The sequence below is a fragment of the Ochotona curzoniae genome, unplaced genomic scaffold (assembly GCF_017591425.1).
Source record: "Ochotona curzoniae isolate NIBS_2020 unplaced genomic scaffold, NIBS_Ocur_1.0 scaffold_461, whole genome shotgun sequence".
In the NCBI taxonomy this organism is placed as follows: Eukaryota; Metazoa; Chordata; class Mammalia; order Lagomorpha; family Ochotonidae; genus Ochotona; species Ochotona curzoniae.
This window is the reverse complement of record NW_024467120.1, coordinates 10,466,664-10,488,106: the sequence shown is the minus strand read 5'-3', so window position 1 is coordinate 10,488,106 and position 21,443 is coordinate 10,466,664. Positions and strand designations below refer to the sequence as shown.

At 43.6% G+C, this 21,443-nt stretch overlaps 1 protein-coding gene across 4 annotated transcripts in view; it reads left to right on the top strand.

Annotated features, from left to right (window-relative positions):
• Positions 1-21,443, top strand: part of KIAA0319 (KIAA0319 ortholog) — a 61,144-nt gene that overhangs the window by 20,419 nt on the left and 19,282 nt on the right. For all 4 annotated transcript variants that reach the window (XM_040967620.1, XM_040967621.1, XM_040967619.1 and 1 more), the window contains 6 exons: positions 320-417; positions 4,887-4,974; positions 6,120-6,212; positions 7,666-7,798; positions 16,730-16,958; positions 20,853-20,976. In XM_040967620.1, the coding sequence (XP_040823554.1) occupies positions 320-417; positions 4,887-4,974; positions 6,120-6,212; positions 7,666-7,798; positions 16,730-16,958; positions 20,853-20,976 (765 nt within the window). The remainder of the gene's footprint in view (positions 1-319; positions 418-4,886; positions 4,975-6,119; positions 6,213-7,665; positions 7,799-16,729; positions 16,959-20,852; positions 20,977-21,443) is intronic.

Sequence of the window (21,443 nt, the reverse complement as noted above, 5' to 3'; positions counted from 1 at the left end):
CCCGGCTGAATTCTGGGCTCCTGCCTTTGGTCTGGCCCAGCCCTAGTTGTTGCAGGCATTTGGGGGAGTAAAGTAGCAGGCAGATCGCTCTGTGTGTATGTATCTGTGTATCTCTCTCTGCATTTGTGTGTGTGCATGTGCACAGCTCTGTCTTTGTGTGTCTCTTACTTTCAAATATCTAAAATAACTGGAACCTTGTTATTTCTTAGTGGATGGAATTTGAAAGTCAAGTTTAGTGTATCTCAGGGTAATGAGAAGATATGCAAGCATTATGTCTTTGCTTTTTTTCCAACTACTCATATTTTTGCTTGGCTCTCAGAAAAGACCTACAACTATGAATGGAGTCTCATTAGCCGCCCTGCAGACTACCAAGGGGAGATAAAACAAAGACACTTGCAAACCCTTCATCTCTCTCACGTAAGTAGCTGGGGATGAGCTGTCAGTGACAGTGCGGGCCAGCAGGGATTAAATACCATCTTAGCTGTCAAAATTGCAATCTGCCTTCTGATTAAGATCAAAAGGAGGAGAGAAGTGAATCAGGGTTTGGCCATGACACTAGGTGGGCAGGTGGGTAAGTGAGAGGTAGCTGGGTGGTTTCTCTGAATGACTTCACAGAGCAGCTCTGGGACAAGGGGCTGGTTTCCCAGGGATCCTGCCTACTCTGCTTGCAGTGTGAGGACATTTAGCTCGTCTTTGGTTCTCAGGCAGGCACATTTCTAAGAGTTGCTGTCATTCTGCTGCAGTCTATAGATAGCTTTAACTGTCAGTAATGTATCAACAGACAGGTAGGACGAACAAACTGAGTTATCTACCAGAGGTCTGATCAGCCAGATGATTTTTCTGTCTTCCTCTCCTGAGATTGTATAGCTAATGGTGCAATATGAGCACGCATCACCCTGGTGTTACTGTGCAAACAGAGTATGCAACATTCTTGTATTATTCTCCCCTGTGGCCATGAATCATTCCCATGTTATTGTGCTGTATAAGGTGTACACATGCCCATGGCATTGAGCCTCAGCTCCCAAAGTGTGATGTATAATTAGTGTCAGCCAATTTACCAAGATAAATGTTAAAGAATGCAGAGAATCAAGATGGCAGAATAGGGTAAGGACATGCTTAAACAAACGGAGAAGCATTTAATCAGGATGAAGCAGAGAGGACACGTTCCAGGAAATAGGAGAAGACAGAACAACAGCAGAGGGGTACCTGGAGACTGACAGGCACAGGAAAGCAGTGAAAACAATGGTATGGTGTTGCAGTGATTCATACTCCAGCAGCATTCAGCTAACGACGATCTGAACTCAACCAGCAGCCAGAGCTCCACCAGCAAAGACTTTACTGGGAGCTTGGGAGGTGAACCCAGACAAAGAACTGTCTGTTCTGCTGGTCTGTTTGATTTGACCAGGAACAGAGATAGAGCAGCAGATCCTAGACAGGCAGTGAGAGAACAGGGTGGGTTTCACAGCCCAGTCAGCCCCAGAGAGCCAAATCGGGTGCCATGTTTTGTGAGGACGCAAAGGCAAGGGGAAAGGACTGAGCCTATGCTGAGCTGGGAGTGAGCTCATTTCTGACTCCGTGAACTGCAGTAACGTGGCATTCTGCAGAGTCCACCCAAGACAGGTCTGGGTAGCCCTCAGACCTGATGGCCAGCAAATCAACAACTCTAGGAGGGGCACATCAGGCACCATTTTGTACACCATGGCAATAGCTTTAGGACTGCAAAAGACAACAGTGAACTGCGTGTTTGCTGAGCTCGTGAGAACTCGCTGAGTTCAGTGAATTGCACTGGTGCCACAGGAAAAAAAATACTGACTGTGGCATCATATGGGTCAGAATAGGTCCGGGTGGCATTAGCCCTAAAGACCAATAGGTTCCAGCAAGATCAACACCCACAGCAACCCAGCTATATAGGACACCTGATGTCTCTCTAATCCTGGGACCTGTTAGAACCGGAAGTGTGAGAAAAGTTACAGAGACAACAGTGCAACCTCAGCATGATATCACAGGAGGTGGAGAGTGGTGAGCCAGGAGCTGGGGCTGTGGAGACCATGCTGGAAATCTAACATAAGAACCCAGACCTGGAACTTGCTGCAGGGAGTCACACAATTGGCTACAAGCAAAGAGCTGTGCACCAACTGCAATAAGTAAAATCAAACTGTAGATCTATGGGTAACGCAGCTTAGAAAACTGCCCCAAGGAGAAGACTCTGCTAACCAGAAGTACAACGACCAAGAGCAAAAGAAGACACACAGGCACAATGAATATTACTGGAGACTCTCCTGCAAAGGAGCAAAACCCTATGCCAACCTCAGAGTTAACTGAAGAAGACATTGAGAAAATGGGGCACACAGAATTCAGAAAATTCATTATAAAGCTTCTGACCAACAATGAGAAGCACAATCAAGAGTTCAAAGAACTTAAGGAATATGTTACACAGGAAATAGCAGCAATAAAGCAAATCAAGGCTGATATGTCAGAAATTAAGAACACAGTAGAGAAAATTAAAAGTACAGTGCAGTCTCCAAAATAGAATGAAGCAAGCAGAAGAAAGAATCTCACAATTGGAAGATATTTCCTATCATCAGAGGGAAGCAAACAAAAAGCTGGCATCAGAGCTGGATCAGGCCAAAGAAAGTATTCAAGAATTGAAAGACACTATTAAGAGGCGAAAGAGAAGAGTTATGGGAGTCCCAGAAGGTGCAGAAAGAGAAACTGGTTTTACAAATATATTTAATGAAATAGTAAGGGAAAATTTCCCTAATCTAGAGAAAGAATTGGGAAACAACATCCAGGAGGGGCACAGAACTCCCAACAGACTTGATCAAAAACAGTCTTCACCATGACACATGATCATCAAGCTCTCTTCAATCACACATAAGGAAAGGATCCTTAAATGTGCACATGAAAAGAATCAATTGACGTATAAAGGAATGCCAATTAAACTCACAGGAGACCTCTCACAAGAAACTCTACAGTCAAGAGAGAATGGATTGGCATATTCCAGATTCTAAAAGCAAAAAACTGTCGGCCCAGGATAACATATCCAGCAAAGCTTTCTTTTGTCTTTGAAAATGAAACAAAATTCTGCCACAGTAAAGAAAAGTTCAAAGAATTTGCCTCTTCCAAACCTGCCTGACAAAGGATACTTCAAGATGATCTCTTCACAAAGAAGAGGAGTTCACCTACCAAAACCAAAGGCAAATGGAAAGAACATCCCAGTAAAATGACAACAGAAGGCTGAATCAATTAACAGCCCATTCCTAAAATGACAGGACCAAATTACCACCCATACATATTAACCCTGATATAAATGGCTGAAGTTCATTCAAACTTCTTAGATTAGTACACTAGATTAAAAAACCAAACCCATCTAAATTCTTCAATGACTCATAGATCATATAGTAGCTTCATTTTCTTCAAGAAGGTTCTTGATTTTCTTTTTTATTTCTTCCGCAACATATTAGTCATTCAGTAGTACGTTATTTAGCCTCATGGTGTTGTCAATTTCTCTTTTCTTCTCAATGTTGATTTTGTTTTGTGGCTTTTCATTTAAGGGGATGTATAGTAGCTGTGTACTGGAGGCTGTCATAGATAGTAACATTTTTCTTCCTATGGTTTATTTTGTATTGCGACTTTTCATTGAAGGGGTTGTACAGTAACTGTGAAATGAAGACTAACATATCTAGATGTGAGGATGTAGTTTAATATGCATTTCTACTTCCAGACAAAGATGGGCTTATAATGAAATTGTTTACAATATATTGACAATGGGGTATTGGACTCTCTGCCATTTTCCATGCCTGCAATGATGGACATATGTCTGTGTATGAAGAACTATACTGCAATAGTGATATAGGGGAACTTGGGAGGATTGGGGATGGGATAAAGGAAATTTTAGGGGCCTATGGAACTGTATCATAAAATGATAATAATAAAAATGATAATAATAAATTAAAAAAGATAAAAAAGCACAAAAATATTAAAGAATGCAAGATTTTAGTGTTGGCATTGTGATGTAGTGGGGTTAGGCTGCTGCCTGTAACACTGGCCTCTCTTATGGGTACTGATTAGAGTTCAGCTGTTCTACTTATGATCCAGTTCCCTGCTGATGTGCTTGGAAAAGCAGTAGAAGGTAATCAAAGCACATGGGGTCCTGGCATCCACATAAGAGATGCTGATGGCGTTCTTGACTTTGGGCTTTGGCTTGGCCCAGCCCTGGCCATTTAGGGAGAAGCACACTCTCTCTTTCTCTCCTTTCCTCTTGCCCTCCTTTACCAGCCCTTCTCCTCCTCCCTCTCACTCTCTGTAACTCTACTTTTTAAACAAACAAAGAAACAAACAAATAGGTGAAATGCAGGATTCTCTGACATGTTTTTAAGAACTGCTATCTCAGTTGGCCTGCCTGACTTGAGCCTCTAACTAATAATCAAAGACTTGTCTTTCATCCAGAGACCAAACCTGTGGCAGCAGCCTCTTGACTCTCACTTCTTTCGTTGATTTGAAAGACAGAGTGGGACAGAGAGCTTTCCCCCTGCTGGTTTGCTCTCCAGATGCCTGCGATAGGCATCTGGAGAAGCTGGGGGCCAGGAACGTACTTCCAGGCTCCCACGTGGGTGGCAGGTATCCAGGACCCTGAGCCGTCACCTCTGCACACATCATCAGGTGGCTGGACTTGAACCCATTCACTCCAGGATGGGGCACAGTGTCCGTGGTGGCCTCCTCCACTCCACAGTTTGGCAGACTCATTTCATACCCAGAGGGAATTGTCCCTTGGGTCATTTTCTGTGCCAGCCTTAGGAGCACATCACAGGGGGCATCACTGCCTTTCTGAAGCAGCACACTTGTCTCTTGCATGTTTACCTGTGTCACTTTTGTTCACATTGCAGTTGTCAGTGGGATTTTATGCCTTCAGAGTGGCTGTTTCTAGTGAAAATGCCTTTGGAGAAGGATTTGTCAATGTCACCGTTAGGCCAGGTATGTCTGTATTGGATAAAGGCCTCTTGTTATACAGATTAGCTCCAGTTTTGGGTGCTTGGATGACATGTGATATGTTTTTTAGGTTTACATTTGGCTCTGTTGAGAAGATATGCAAGGATTATGTCTTTGCTTGTTTTCCAAATACTTCGCAGTACTCACCTGACACTACCATTTGCAGGCACAGGTTCATGGCCAGCTGTCCATGAGTGCTGATGCATTGTCATAAAGTGTGACCCTTTCTGATGCAGCTCTGTTATCAGCTCTCCTACCTTCTCTCCTCATGACTCGGGTTTACCCAAGGTGCAATGGTTTTCACTGAGCAGCAAAAAGGGCAGAGGAAAATGTGTGCTTTGTACTGCCAGCCTTGGATCAGTGCATTGTGTGAGGCCACAAAGCAGGTGGCCCTCTGGGCAGGCAAAGCCCTGGCTCAGTAGGTAGCATGTGGGCTGGGCTGCCTTTGGGCTCCACCATGCCTCAGTGGAACTGGGGGAGCCACCTGCATAGCTGAACTGTCCACCCTTTCACTCCCCTTTATCTGAGAGATGCCAGCTGTCCCTCTTGCACTTCTGCCAGGTGTGTATTCCGGCTGAAGCATCGTGCAGTCAGAGATTAAATGTCCTGTTATTCCTCAAGGCTGTATGGTGAGCCATCACCGCTTTCTGCAGTCACCCCTCAGCTCCCATGAAGGAACCCAGGTTATGATAACACCTCTTCCCTGAGCCTGGGCTTATGCATGTGTGAAAATATAAACCTAAGGACCAGTCCCAGAAATTTACAGGGAGACTCTCTACCTGGAAAATGTTCTCTACCATTGGAGACCTTGCTGATACATTTTTTTAAAAGAAATTTTTTATTGTGTTTACAAACTTAGTTAGGGTGGGAAGAATTGAGGAGTAGGGGAAAACGAGTGAGACTACTATTTCCACACTTTCCTTTTCTTCTTCCTATATCTGGGGAGGGAGTGAGGGACAAGAGGAGAAGCCACACCCAACCTCCCAACCACCCCAGTGTATCCACGGATGGGAAATGGCCACCTGATGGCTGACAAAAGTGTATAGTTAGTTTTTAAGAAGCAGAGACTTTGGGTAACAACATGTGCACTCATGATGTGGGCTCAGTTCCTGTCCTTTTCTCTGTCACAGCCAAAAGAGTCAACTTACCTCCTGTGGCAGTTGTCTTGCCCCAAATGCAAGAACTCACTCTGCCTGAGACATCGGCCTACATCGATGGCAGCCGTGAGTATCTGGGCTACCTTGGGATTTTTCCCATTGGGTACCATGAGGTGCGACAGGTTCTTCTCCTCCAGGCTGGGAGGACACAGACTGAGACACGATCATCTCCCGTCTCAAAGTTCTTTATTCTTTCATCACAGCTCCATTCTGTACTCACTTCCTCTGCAGTAAAGTCTCACTGGTCCAGACAAAAAGTTTTCTTTGACTTGGACTTAAAAGTAATTCTTGAGAAATCTCCGTTTGATGTGAGGGAACATGTAGGAATAGTAGTAGTAGAATCACTTTCAACAAGTTCTAGCAGGTTTGCCCTCAGTGAAAGTGGGTAGTGTTTTATTTGTTGACTGAGCCCAGAGTTTGTTCCTTCTGGCAGAGGATGCCCACAAGGGGACTCTGCATAGCTGCAGGTGTCCATGCCATGGGGGTGGTTTGGAAACATAACTTCTGTCTGATCTGGCTCAACAGGATGTACTCAGTAAGTGTATTTTAGAGTTTCAAAGAGAGAGGTAGAGACAGAGAGAGTGGGGAGAGAGAGTTATACCTACTATTCACTGCCTCACTCACCAATGTCCACGATGGCTGGAGCTGAGCCAATCTGTAGCCAGGAGCCAGAATGTTTTCCTAGATCTCCCATGTGGACATAGGGTCCCACCCTCCATTGCTTTCTCAGGGCATCCATAAGGTATGCTGGTGCTGCAGGTGGAAGCCTTACTGGCTGTGCCACAATGCTAGCCCCAGCAAGATGTTTTGGTTTCTCTAATTCAGTATGAGTTTGATGCAGTTCCAGAAAAAAACTGTTCAGGGTTATTAATCTATCACTTAAAGTGGTTCTTGTTCGAAAAGAATTAGATGAAACTGGCTTCTGTCCATGTGTAAATTTTTGCAATTCTGCATGCCACATTTTGTTGAAATTTTTATGCAGGATGTGGCTTTGCTTTAGACTGCTACCTTAATAATGAATGCAGCAAAAGGTGTTTTATAAATTATGAAGAGGCATCTCAGCATTTTTTGACTGTTAGAAGCAACCTCCAGGGTACCATTGCTGTGCTGAGATGACTGCAAGCAGTATTTCAATGTGCTGCTCTTTATGGACTCTTGGTTTTAAAAAAGCAATGATGCCTGTCATCGTGCTTCTTAAATATTTAACTCCCTGAGAGAAACCTCATTCAGATATGGTAGAAAACTAGGAGAAAAATGGGAATGGTGATTTAGGGAATGTCGTTGCTTACTACTAGCTTATTTTTAAGAACTCACAGAAAAACAGAATTAAAAGATGAGCAGATTTGAGTGTAAAAAAATTTGAAACCCATGCTTAATTTTTTTTATTATATGCTTTTTATAAGAAAGATCCCTTGTTTATATTCAGATCTAGGAGAACATATAATTTCATATAAAATGAATTGAAATATACAATTCTGTAAGGTCTTCTGTCTTGTTCTTCTTACATTTCATTCTTCAGAGAGCACAGATGACAGGCAGATCGTGAGTTACCACTGGGAAGAAGTGGCCGGGCCTTCCGGGGGAGAGAAGACCTCAGCGGACTCCCCAGTCCTGCGCTTGTCCCACCTTGTCCCTGGCAACTACACTTTCAGGTGAGTGGGTGGCCACTGTTTCTGTGCTTCATACTGCTTCTGCTTGCGTGTTTGTGCTGCTTCTGTTCTTGGGCGTGCTGCTTCCTTTCAGTCTGAGTAGGAGGCCAGAGAGGAGGCAGCTTTGGTTTCCTGGGGGTTTTGGTTGTCTGTCTTGTGGCCATGGACATCCTTGTTAATGACCATGAATCATAGCTGCCTGTGTTTGCAGTCATTTGGCTTAGGCTGTCAGGAACAGTGGACAGATTTCAAGAGTTTGCCTCTTTGAGCCATACAGAACAAAGTTTGCTTCTTCAGATTTGAAGTGAGATGGTTATGTGACCAATCTGTTAATTGAATTGTTCACCTCAATATTTTTCTTTGTGTAATTTTGTAAAGAGAATGATAAGCTGTCCATATTGCAAGTATGAAATTCGGAGATTATTAGCATGTGGATACCTGTTAAAACATCCTCGCAGTCAAGAGAGTAACCACTTCTGTCTCCGCACCAAAGCTCCCCGTGCCCTTTTATGATCCGTCCATCTCTGCTGCTAACCTCACATATCACTCACCTGTTTTCTGGTGCTTTAAGCTGATTTGCATTTTCTAGACAATGCTGTTGTCTATATCAATATTTTGTTCCTGTTCCTGCTGAGTACCAGTGCATGAATGGGCCACCGTTTGTTTACCCATGTAACAGGAGCATTTGAGTTGTTCACACACAGCTGCTGTGAGTGTTGTGCGTAAGTCTTCATGTGGGCACGTCTTTTCATTTGGGAATGCAAGGGAAGCCTGTCCCCAGGAGTGGAAAGGCTGGGTCTTGTGGGAGTTGCAGCTGAGTTGCTCAACTCCTTCCACCAAGCTGCTGTGCCATTTGGCAGCCTCATTGGCGGTCCACAAAAGTTTCCAATATAAAGTTTCTCTATAACACCAAAGTGGTCCACCAACCCGATGGATGGCGTGTGACTGCGGTTTAGTTCACGATTTCCCAAGTGCCAGGGGTACTCAGGTTATTGTTAGGCCTGTTAGCCTTTTGTTGCTGTAAAGCCTCTAGTCAGATCTTTTGCCCATTCTAAAAACTGTGCTTTGCCACCTGTAGTTGCAAGAGTTGTATCTACACTCCACATGCGGGCTCTTTCCTTGAATACAGGAATTGTTGATAGTTCCTCCTAGAATGTGACTTGCCTTCTTCTTTTCTTCAAATGCCTTTCAAAAAGCAAAGATTTTAATTTTAATGAAAGGTTTTGTCAATTTTTCTTCTTTGTTTGATACTTCTTGTAAGTAACCTTTGCCTAGTACGAAGTTACTAAGATTTTTTTCCATGTTTTTCAGAGTTTTATGGTTCTAGCTTTTTATCTAGGTCATTGATCTATTTTGAACTAGTGCTTGTGTGTTGTCTAAGGTTTTTGAATGTTAAATCAGTTTTGCCCTCCTGGAATAAGCCCCATTTTTGTCAAACATCTTTTTGTATGGTATGAAATTCAAATTGCTAATATTTTGATAAGGTTTGGTATCTTATCAAAAAATTGCTCTGTTTCTTTTTGTCTCTAATGTCTTTGTCAAGGTGTGATGTGAGGAATAGTATACTGGCCAAATAAAATATACTGAGCAGCAATAATCTGCCCTGTCTTCTGAAACATCGGTACACAACTATTTCTTGAATATTTCATGAGATGTTCCAGTTAAATTGTCTGGAACTGGGGTTTTCTTTTTTCTTTTTCTTTTTTTTTTTTAAGATTTATTTTATTTTTATTGGAAAGGCAAATATACAAAGAGGAAGATCTTCCATCCGATGGTTCACTCCCCAGGCAGCCGCAATGGCTGGAACTGAGCCAATCCAAAGCCAGGAGCCTCTTCCGGGTCTCCCACACGGGTTCAGGGTCCCAATGTTTTGGGCCATCATTGGTTGCTTTTCCGGGCAACAAGCAGGGAGCTAGATGGGAAGTGGGGCTGCTAGGATTAGAACCGGCACCCATATGGGATCCCGGGCATGCAAGGCGAGGACCTTAACCACTGCACCATCACTCCGGGCCCTGGGGTTTTCTTTTGGGGGAAGATTTTGATGACAAATTAAGTCTTTTTATTGTGAGGTTCTTCTGATTTTTCTTGTTTTGTTTTGATACATTGAGTAGATAATTAAAAAACATTATTTTTTATTGGAAAGGCAAATTTACGGAGAGTAGGACATACAAAGATGTTCTGCCCACTGGTTCACTCCCAAGTGGCTGCAACAGCAGAAGCTGAGAGCAGAGCCTCTTGTGAGTCCCCCACATGAGTACAGGGTCCCAAGGCTTTGGGTCATCCTCTACTGGTGTCCATATAGGATCCTGGGAATGCAAGGCAAGGAATGAGTCACTGAGCCATCACACTAGGTCCAATAATATGTTTTTTAAAGACATTTGTTAGATCACCTGTAAATCTGATTCCTAAGATGATGCCTGTGATCACAGGGGTCCGGGGAAATGCCACTGTTTGTGTTAATGGCACAGAAAAAGACTGATCTATGAAAATACATATTTGTTGTTGTGTTGAAGAGATGAAACTAACAAAAATAATACAATCCAGAAGCTATAGTTCTGGCTGATTATTGTTGGTGAAATGTGTCTCTTCTAGACAACAAATAGATGGGTTTGGTTTTTAAATCTAGTGTACTAATCTGTGAGGTTTGATTGAACTTAAGCCATTTATATCAGGGTTAATATGTATGGGTGGTAATTTGGTCCTGTCATTTTAGGAATGGGCTGTTAATTGATTCAGCCTTCTGTTGTCATTTTACTGGGATGTTCTTTCCATTTGCCTTTGGTTTTGGTAGGTGAACTCCTCTTCTTTGTGAAGAGATCATCTTGAAGTATCCTTTGTCGGGCAGGTTTGGAAGAGGCAAATTCTTTGAACTTTTCTTTACTGTGGCAGAATTTTGTTTCATTTTCAAAGACAAAAGAAAGCTTTGCTGGATATGTTATCCTGGGCCGACAGTTTTTTGCTTTTAGAATCTGGAATATGCCAATCCATTCTCTCTTGACTGTAGAGTTTCTTGTGAGAGGTCTCCTGTGAGTTTAATTGGCATTCCTTTATACGTCAATTGATTCTTTTCATGTGCACATTTAAGGATCCTTATGTGTGATTGAAGAGAGCTTGATGATCATGTGTCATGGTGAAGATTGTTTTTGATCAAGTCTGTTGGGAGTTCTGTGCCCCTCCTGGATGTTGTTTCCCAATTCTTTCTCTAGATTAGGGAAATTTTCCCTTACTGTTTCATTAAATATATTTGTAAAACCAGTTTCTCTTTCTGCACCTTCTGGGACTCCCATAACTCTTCTCTTTCGCCTCTTAATAGTGTCTTTCAATTCTTGAATACTTTCTTTGGCCTGATCCAGCTCTGATGCCAGCTTTTTGTTTGCTTCCCTCTGATGATAGGAAATATCTTCCAATTGTGAGATTCTTTCTTCTGCTTGCTTCATTCTATTTTGGAGACTGCACTGTACTTTTAATTTTCTCTACTGTGTTCTTAATTTCTGACATATCAGCCTTGATTAGCTTTATTGCTGCTATTTCCTGTGTAACATATTCCTTAAATTCTTTGAACTCTTGATTGTGCTTCTCATTGTTGGTCAGAAGCTTTATAATGAATTTTCTGAATTCTGTGTGCCCCATTTTCTCAATGTCTTCTTCAGTTAACTCTGAGGTTGGCATAGGGTTTTGCTCCTTTGCAGGAGAGTCTCCAGTAATATTCATTGTGCCTGTGTGTCTTCTTTTGCTCTTGGTCGTTGTACTTCTGGTTAGCAGAGTCTTCTCCTTGGGGCAGTTTTCTAAGCTGTGTCACCCACAGATCTACAGTTTGATTTTACTTATTGCAGTTGGTGCACAGCTCTTTGCTTGCAGCCAATTGTGTGACTCCCTGCAGCAAGTTCCAGGTCTGGGTTCTTATGTTAGATTTCCAGCATGGTCTCCACAGCCCCAGCTCCTGGCTCACCACTCTCCACCTCCTGTGATATCATGCTGAGATTGCACTGTTGTCTCTGCAACTTTTCTCACACTTCTGGTTCGAACAGGTCCCAGGATTAGAGAGACACCAAGTGTCCCATATAGCTGGGTTGTTGTTGGTGTTGATCTTGCTGGAACCTATTGGTCTTTAGGGCTGATGCCTCCCGTACCTATTCTGACCCATATGATGCCACAGTCAGTATTATTTTCCTGTGGCACCAGTGCAATTCACTGAACTCAGCAAGTTCTCATGAACTCAGCAAACGCGCAGTTCACTGTTGTCTCTTTCAGTTTTAAAGCTATTGCCATGGTGTACAAAATGGTGCCTAATATGCCCCTCCTAGAGTTGTTGATCTGCTGGCCATCAGGTCTGAGGGCTACCCAGACCTGTCTTGGGTGGAATCTGCAGAATGCCACGTTACTGCAGTTCACGGAGTCAGAAATGAGTTAACTCCCAGCTCAGCATAGGCTCAGTCCTTTCCCCTTGCCTTTGCATCCTCACAAAACATGGCACCCGATTTGGCTCTCTGGGGCTGACTGGGCTGTGTAATCCACTCTGTTCTCTCACTGCCCGTCTGGGATCTGCTGCTCTATTTCTGCTCCTGGTCAAATCAAACAGACCAGCAGAACAGACAGTTCTTTGTCTGGGTTCACCTCCCAAGCTCTCAGTGAAAGTCTGCTGGTGGAGCTCTGGCTGCTGGTTGAGTTCAGATCGTCGTTAGCTGAATGCTGCTGGAGTATGAATCACTGCAACACCACACCATTGTTTTCACTGCTTTCCTGTGCCTGTCAGTTTCCAGGTACCCCTCTGCTGTTGTTCTGTCCTCTCCTATTTCCTGGAACGTGTCCTCTCTGCTTCATCCTAATTAAATGCTTCTCTGTTTGTTTAAACATGTCCTTCCCCTTTCTGCCATCTTGATTCGACCTTATTTTTTTTTTTTTATGCTATTAACTCCTATGAAAAATCCACAGTATTTTCCATATAGTCACTGGATAATCTTTACTACTTTTGTTGTTATCCAATGTCCAGCTCACTTATTGCCAACACTAACGTTGGCCTTGGCAGTTTCCCCGGACCCTCTTCATCTTGTTCTTCTGTTTCCTTTGCTTTTCCTTGAGGTCATTTTCTTCTCATACAGGCCTTTTCTTGCACGTCTGAGTTCATTTTGTTGTGATTCAAGGAATCCTAAATCATGCCAAAGCCCATTGTCTTGCCACCTCCGAAGTGAGTTTGGAATCGAAACACAAAGATGACATTGGCATGTTCTTGTCCATTTTGGCTGGCTTCTCCCAGATTTCTGTCTTGGGCTCTGTCGCCTTGGAAAGGTGGAAAACATCAATGACCGTTTGTTTCCTCAGAAGGAGGTGTTAATTATGAGCTTCCCTGTTTAGATGGTTACTGTGTCATTCATGATGGCAGCTGAACCTCGTGCAGCCAGCGAGGAAAAGAGCACAGTGTTGGCTTTTTAAAGGTTAAGATGTGTAAGTGTCGGCTCATTCCTATGGCTCAACCCAGTGAGTGAGCAAATGATTACCTTGGAGTGTTGATAGTACTGTGTACCCTGCACGAATTACCCTGACTGCCAAAGAGCTCTGATGCAAAGTCGGAGAGTATTGTGTGCCTTGGAGAATCTGGCTCAGAAATACGTTTGAACACGCACTATGACCTTTGGGGACATGAGAGATGCACTCAGCAGATGTGGATTTGATGGATAATTTTGTCTCATCAATGAGTTAGCAGCAAAGCTTTAGAAAATGCATATGCAAACACAACTTGAGGTCATTTCTGCATTCTGTACTCACCTTCCTCTCTAAAGCAACAAAAAAATACTCTCAGAGGTGAGTGCTTAACTGAGATTTATATTTTTTCCTCTTTATATATATTATATACATAAAGTAAATTAATATGAAACCTTGCTTAGCTTTCTGGAAAGCTGGTTGGAGATTGTAAATAACCCTTTATGTAGTAAGTGAGTTATCATTACTTAGTCTTTGCACTCTGATTTTTGTTAATGTCATTACTCTTTTTTTTTAACTTGGAAAATCTAGGTTACCTGATAATTGAATATAATTAAAATCATTTGTAAAAAAAATAGTTCAGTTCACTTAAAACATTCAGTCTGTTGAAAGCGCTGTTCAGATTTTTCACCTTATCAATTCCGTGTCTGCAGAATCCATGCTATAGTCTGTTTTTTTTCCTCCTGCTATTGGTGACTTGTGTACTGTTTTTCTGTTGATCAGTCCAATGAAGGGATTTGTTACTCTGTTTTACGATTTTTTCAAACAATTTGCTAACCGTAATCCCCAAATTCACCAACACATAGCCAGATAAAAAAGTTGTGGCCTCTACATGCAGTGGACTGGTTTTCAGCCTGAAAAAGGAATGCATTCTGATGCTTGCTGCAGCGTCAATGAACTCTGAGAATATCATGCTGTGTGAGATGTGCCAGAAACAAAGGGACAAACAGTGCTTGATTCCACTTGTTTAAAGGACCTCGAGTGGTTAAGCTCCATGAGACAGAGAGCAGTATGGTAATCACCAGGGACTGGCGGCTGGATATGGGGAGTGAGTTTTCAGCAATGCACATTTTTTTTTTAAGATTTATTTATTTTTATTGGAAAATCAGATATACAGAGAGGAGGAGAGACAGAGAAGAAGATCTTTCATCTGCTGATTCGCTCCCCAAGTGACTGCAATGGCTAGAGCTGAGCCAATCCAAAGCCAGGAGCCAGGAACTTCCTCCAGGTATCCCACATGGGTGCAGGCTTTGGGCCATCCTTGACTGCTTTCCCAGGCCACAGGCAGGGAGCTGGATGGGAAGCAGGGCTGCCGGGATTAGAACCGGCACCCATACGGGATACTGGCGAGTTCAAGGCAAGGACTTTAGCGGCTAGGCCACCACACCAGGCCCAGGGATGCAGACTTTTATTTGGGATGATCAAAAAACTTCTGGGCCTGGTGCAATAGCCTAGTGGCTAAAGTTCTCGCTTTGCATGTGCCAGGATCCCATGTGGGTGCCTCGGATTGGCTCAGCTCCAGCCATTGTGGCCACTTGGGGAGTGAATCAGGGAATGGAAGATCTTCCTCTCTGTCTTTCCTCCTCCCTGTATATCTGATTTTCCAGTAACAGTAAAAAAAAATTTTTTTAAAATAGAAAAAATCCATCCAGCTCTGCAGGCTTATTCTATTTATCAGGAATGGATCCTGGGGGGGCGGGGAGAGGCAGTAGGCTTGGTCAAGGACAGTGCATTTTGGTTTTCATTTCCCACTGTGGCTGGGACATCTCCATTGGGACCAAATGCAGGTTTCTGAGAGAAGTTGTAATGCAGGGATGACAAAAGTGCTATATTGTTACAGTAAGAACTGTGCATGTCTGCTGAAAAAATAAGCAGAATAAATACAAAGAAGGAAATAAGGTAACTCATACGTGCACCTTTGATGGTTAGGTGTTGAAGCTTAAGGTCCCCATGCATACATAAACTTAATATTTATTTTCTTCCTTGGATTAAAGTGTTTGGGGTATTTTGCATGCTAAGCTCTATATTTCCTTTCAACATTTTGAAAGTTTTGTCTCCCAAGTTAAAATTTGTACCTGTCTGAAGGTACTTGGGCTTCAATTATGGTTTTGTCTAGATTTGGTTTTCTCCCGTGTGGACAACCAACCACATATCCCAGCACCATTTATTATAGGATCTATTCTTGCTGTATTTCCCCTATGCCAACATTTCATAGATGTAGAGGGGTAGATGTGTTTTGGACTTAGATGTGTCATGAATATCCATGCCATTAAACATTCTGCATATCACATTGTATGCTTTGCTGATATGTTGTAGTCTGCTAACTTGTTCCCATTGTTCAGTGCTTGGGTGAACATCCTTATAGTTTGGTTTTAGGGCACAGGTAAAAATCTCAGGATCAGAGGCATGTATGGCTTTACGGTGTTTGACTTCTCTTGTTGCATTACTGTCTACATTTTGTCAATAGAGATTTGTGACAATTATCTGATATAAAAACCTAAGGTAATTTTAGGGAAATAATTACTGAAAGTATGTCTCTAATATTTTATTTAGGTGGGGTAAGCTTGTATTTCATGAAATGTACTCTAAGATGCCTTTGACCATCAATGAATGACCCTTCCCACTGATTCTTGAGGCAGGTGACTGCTGTTGACCCAGAAATTCTGTACGGGTTCAGCACAGTCCTGACTGGGCATGGTAGAGGAGGAATAACCAAGTGTGCATCTCATGGGGTGGGGTGGAAGTGACTCAGAGCACCCAGGTGCCCTGTGCATGCACACAGGCTTTGCCTGCAGGAGTTCCTTCTTGTTCTCCTCTTCAGTCCTGCTTCTAACTACACCACAATGGAGACATGATGCGTTTGTAACTACACTATTCCATTACCAGTGGGACTCAGCGTAAAGCAGGTGAGACAGTGGTCTTCTGTGTGTATGAATCAGTTTAGTGCAGGTATGTTCTCTGTGAATGTTGAACATTAGTTTGTATTTGAACTTGCTCCAGTCTAACACTACTTTGCCAAGAATTTGTCCTGACAACATGATTATAGAAAGCCATTTAGAACAGGTTTTAAAAAATAAAAGCTTTGCAGGTGAAGACATTGGAGTGATCTACCTTCTCAGGCTGCAGAAGAGCTGCCATCTTAGTCTCTCTCATCGTGGAGTGGCTTCTGTGTTGACTGAGCCTGGTTCTCACCTTGCATCTCTAAGACTCATCAGAAACCTAGAAAGGTTATACTCTAACATGTGAATATATTGTGAGCCAGAAGTGAAATAAACCAGCAGCCACAAAAGCAAACGCCAACAAACAAAAAACCCCTTCAACTGTGGACGTTTCTTAGATTCATCCTCAAATTTCTTCTAAGTATGTTCTGTTGTTGTGAGAAGTGTACCATGAGCAGAATGGATTGACCTCAGGCCTGGCTCCTCCACCGTGTAATAGCTTCCTCTCCTTTTGTAGGTTGACTGTCACAGACTCGGATGGAGCCACCAACTCCACAACAGCTGTCCTGAGAGTCAGCAATGCCATGGACAGGCCACCAGTGGCCAATGCGGGCCCAAATCAGACCGTAACTTTGCCCCAAAACTCCGTCATTTTGAATGGGAACTGGAGCACCGATGATCATGAGATTGTCTTCTATGAGTGGTCCCTGGATCCTGGGAGTGAGAACAAGGAGGTGGTCATGCAGGCAAGTTCTCCATTGTGCCTTCACACTTCTGCCTGCTATCTGTCTATCAGCCCATCTGTCTACGTACTCACCCACTCATCCGTCTAAGTATCCACTCATTTATCAACAAGGGGCTTGTGGGTAGCAAGTGAAACCAAGAAAATCTGCTTCACAGGATTGTCTGCTATGCTGCAGTGACTATGAAAGCACCTGACCCAATCCTGTGCTTTGTCCTCCCTTCCTCTCCCCCACCTAGGAGAACATAGCCACAGGGTCCTGTGTTAACAACTGTGTCTTGAGGTCTATTGGGACAAAGTTGTATCCTATATATGCTGGGAAATAGTGTATTAGGAGAAATCTTCGAAGTGAGACAACCTGAACTTTATTGTTGGAAAATTCTTTGCAATTCTTTTTCTCTTGCTTATACAAGCTCTGTGCTATCCTGCCTGCATCAGATAGTCTCTTTTGCAGAGCTTTATCGTGGCTATGTTTTGATCTCTTAAATTTTTTATGTTGAATTTTTGAAAGTATTTTTATTTTATTTGTAAAGTAAAAAATGGAGATAGAAAGACAAGTTTTTCCTCTTCTGATTCACTCTCCAAATGGCCACAATAGCCAGATTGAAGCCAAGACCAAGAGCTTCATCCAAGTTTCCTACCTGAGTAGCAGGGGCTCAAGCACTTGGGCGGTCTTCTGTTGCTTTCCCCAGGCACATTAGCAGGGAACTGGATCAGAAGTGGAGCAGCTGGGCCTCAAAGTGGTGCCTGTAACAGATCCTGGTGTCACATGTAGTGGCCTTACCCATTATGCCACCACACAGGCCCCTGAGAATTTAATTTTTTAGAAGATAGAACTCTTTCAAAGTCTATCCCACCAGACTAGTATAAAATATTGAGATAAATACATATGTTATATTTTTTATATTTTTGAGATGCTTGGATTGTGGTGGTAGAGCGGAGTAGAATGAAAAGGAGGGAAAAAGGGAGGGAGAAAGGTGAGGGAAGGTCAGCAAGAGAGTAACACATCATCTATGGACATAGGCAGGGCTGGGCCAAGGCCAGTGCTGAGGGCTAGGGACACCCTCAATGCCTACCATGTGGAGTGGCAGAGACCCAGCTTCCTGTGCCTTCCCTTGCTGCCTCAAAGAGTGTGTGAGCAGGAAACTGGAGTCAGGAGGCAGAGCCAGGATTCAACCCTAGGACTTAAGGATGGCTCATAAGTCTTAACCAGCATCTTGTTTGTTAGACAAAATGTCAACTGCCTGATTTAGTACTGAGATATCGGAGATCCAATGAAAACATACTCACTTGATTGTTGGTATTTCTGTAAGGTGCTTTGCAGTTTTGAGTGGTAAGCATAACTCAGCAGGACTTGTGACAGTTGAGAGAGCTGAGAGTTATCTGTCTGGCTTCGGAGAATCCCTGCAGAACACACCTGCCTCTCACTGCTTACCAGCACCGTCTCTGGCCCCCAGAGCAGTGGCAAGTGCCATGTTTGCTTCTGTTGTGTTAGGAATTCTGATACAGAATAGGAAGATGGGATATTTTCCATTTCCTCTGTTACAAAATACTCCAGATGTTCTTTTATTTAATGATTGAGAATTATGTGCCTGGAGCTAGCACCCTAGAATTCATCCACATGTGCTGGACCTATATCCAAAGCAGGTTGGGCAGCAGAGCTGGCTTTGCTGGCCACACCAGCTGACTGCAACACATACCCTCTTGTTCTTCAACAACCACAGAGGCAACCGTGTGGTTGATTAAAATGCCCAAGTGGGGATGCTTCATACTTACTTGCTGGGAGCTCTGTGAGAAGACCCCTTTGCCTTAGTTCAAAACACATGCCAGCAGGTGCAGAGGCTGTGCTTCGTGCTGGGACAGAGACAAAGCCTGTGCATTTCCTAGACCATGGGGCTGCTGTGGACAGTCCATGAGGCGCAGTAGTCTAGCCAGTTACCGAATGCCATGGCATTCCTTTTTACCATGTGTCTAAGGGTTCATGCAGCCGCAGTCAAATTTGCTTTACCCTGTTCTGTCAAAATAGCAATGAGCCTTTTAAAAAAATTCCTCAAATCCCATGTATTTCACAGAATGGGAGAAATTCAGTAGTAGACATCTCTCAAAGGAAGATACACAAATGACCAACACATTTATGAAATCATCAGGGAAAGGGAAATAAAAAATACAGTGAAATACTCTCACTCCAGCTAGCCTGGCTGTTAACAAAAAGAGCAAGTGTTGGCCAGGATGCACGGAAAGGGGAGCTCTCACACACATGTTGAGCCAGCACAGCCCTTGTGGCAAACAGTATGGAGTTTCCTCAAAAATCTAGAGCTGGAGCTGCCACACTCCAGCACTCCCACTGTGATGTGTAAATCCAAAGGACAGGAAACCAAGATGCAAAGCGATACCTATACTTCCGTGTTTATTGTAACACTGCTCATAACAGCCAGGGTGTGCAGCTAACGTGGATGCTCCATTGGTGGATGAGTGGAGAAAGAACACATACAATGGGATAACAGCCATAAAAATACAATACAACCCCAGCGTTGCAGCAACACGACAGAGCCTGGAGGACCTCATGTTAAGGGAGACAAGTCAGAAAGACAGTATTCCACAATCTACCTTATGTGTGAAAACTGGAAAAGCTGAGCTCTTGGAAGTAGAGAGTAGATTAGTGATTGCCTGAGCCTGGGAAGGGAAGGAGGGAGGAAGACATGGAGGGGGCACAGTGACGGGCACATGGGTGCAGGTGAATGGGAGGAGTAGCCTGTAGTGATCGGCAGGATAGTGAGGTCACTGATTAGAAACCATTAACTGTGTCTCAGAATGGCTGGTAGGTTTCTGGATGTTCCCAACACTAGGAATAAATGTTTGAGCTGATGGTGTGCTGAGTAATCAGATCATTACATGTTGTATACATGCAATGAAATATCACACTGTACCTCAGGAGTAATGTTCAAGTCTGTGTGTCAGTTAGGAATAAGAATATATAAAGTTCTCTTAAAACACTGAAAAAAAAATTTATGCATTTCAAATTTCCAACGTTTTTGTGATAGTACAACAGATTTTGCATCAAAAAAACATTTTTTTCCAATGTTCTGGGTAGGTCTTTATTAATACATGCAGTGGGGGGGCTGTGCTGTGGTACAGTGGGTTAAGCTGTTCCCTGTGATGCCAGCATCCCATGGAGCACAGGTTTGAGTCCTGGCCACTCCACTTTGTATCCTGCTTCCTGCTAATGCACCTGGAGGAGAAGCAGAAAGATAGCCCAAGTACATGGACTTCTGACACCCCAGTAAATGTAACTTTTAGTTCTGTTTCCCATGAACTTCAGGAGTTCATTAAGCACCTCTGCCTTGTGGACTCCTTCTTGCAGATACTTCCTGGGAGCAGGTTCCTGTGTGTCCTTCCAGAATCTGCCCCATGTGTTTGTGTGTGTCCATCATGTTTTGGAACTGTTCTTCAACCTTCTTTTTTGCCTCATATATCCTTGGTATTTTCTATTTTAATAACTGTAAGCCTCCCTCATTCAGTGTACGGCAGTGTAAATGGTCATTTTCTTGACCACGGGCATCTAGTTGGGTTTTATTTTACTGGTAGAGATGTCACTTCTGTGGGCATCAGTTGCGAACTTCCTGGTGCATTTCTGTGCTGTGGGTACTAAGAATGGGCTCATTTGACATTGGCGTAGGTTTGCCAGGCTAGCATCCACACCTGCTGTGCACACCCCTCCTATGGTGCATGAGTACACACCATGGATTAAGTTTAACCAGCATCTTCCAAGGACACTCACGTTGCTTTTTTCAGCAGGATCTGCGTATTAAGTAAAATCCTTCCTTTTCTCTTATGTTGTACTGTTTACTTGTGTTTCTTTAACATTTTCTTCCCCTTTTTGGCATTTGCTGTCTCGTAGGGAGCGCAGACACCCTACCTTCACTTGTCTGCACTGCAGCAAGGAGAGTACACCTTTCAGCTGACGGTGACAGATTCTTCAAGGCAGCAGTCCACTGCTGGGGTCACTGTGATTGTGCAGCCTGGTAGGTGACCTGGGAAAGAGACAGCATGGCAGTGAAAGCCGAGATGGCAGCTGAGCTCTGGCCTTCAGTTGTGCCAGCCTGGGTGGTAACATCTCCCAGTCTATGCACTGTTGGGAAATCAGGGCTGTGGGAGCCGATGTCCCTGGTGAAACTAATGCTCTCTTGAGTTTCTGAATCTTGTCCAGACGTGTCTCTAAACCGCAGTGTGAAGGACAAAGCCGCCAGCCATGGCACCATGAATAGCCCAGCTTCACTGTGTGGGTCCTGCTGCAGGGGACTCGAGGAGGCTGGGGGTCAAGTGCCATCCGATTGGTGCAGCAGCCATGGAGCAGGTGCCTCCAGCTCAGCTCAGTTTCCTGAAAACTCAGGGTTCCGCTGCACCTCCATGACCTCACAGGCAGCTAGGCCTTTGCTTGGTAGTGAGTAGGATTTGCTTTAGGAAATTTTTACAAGAAGCCTACTGGTCC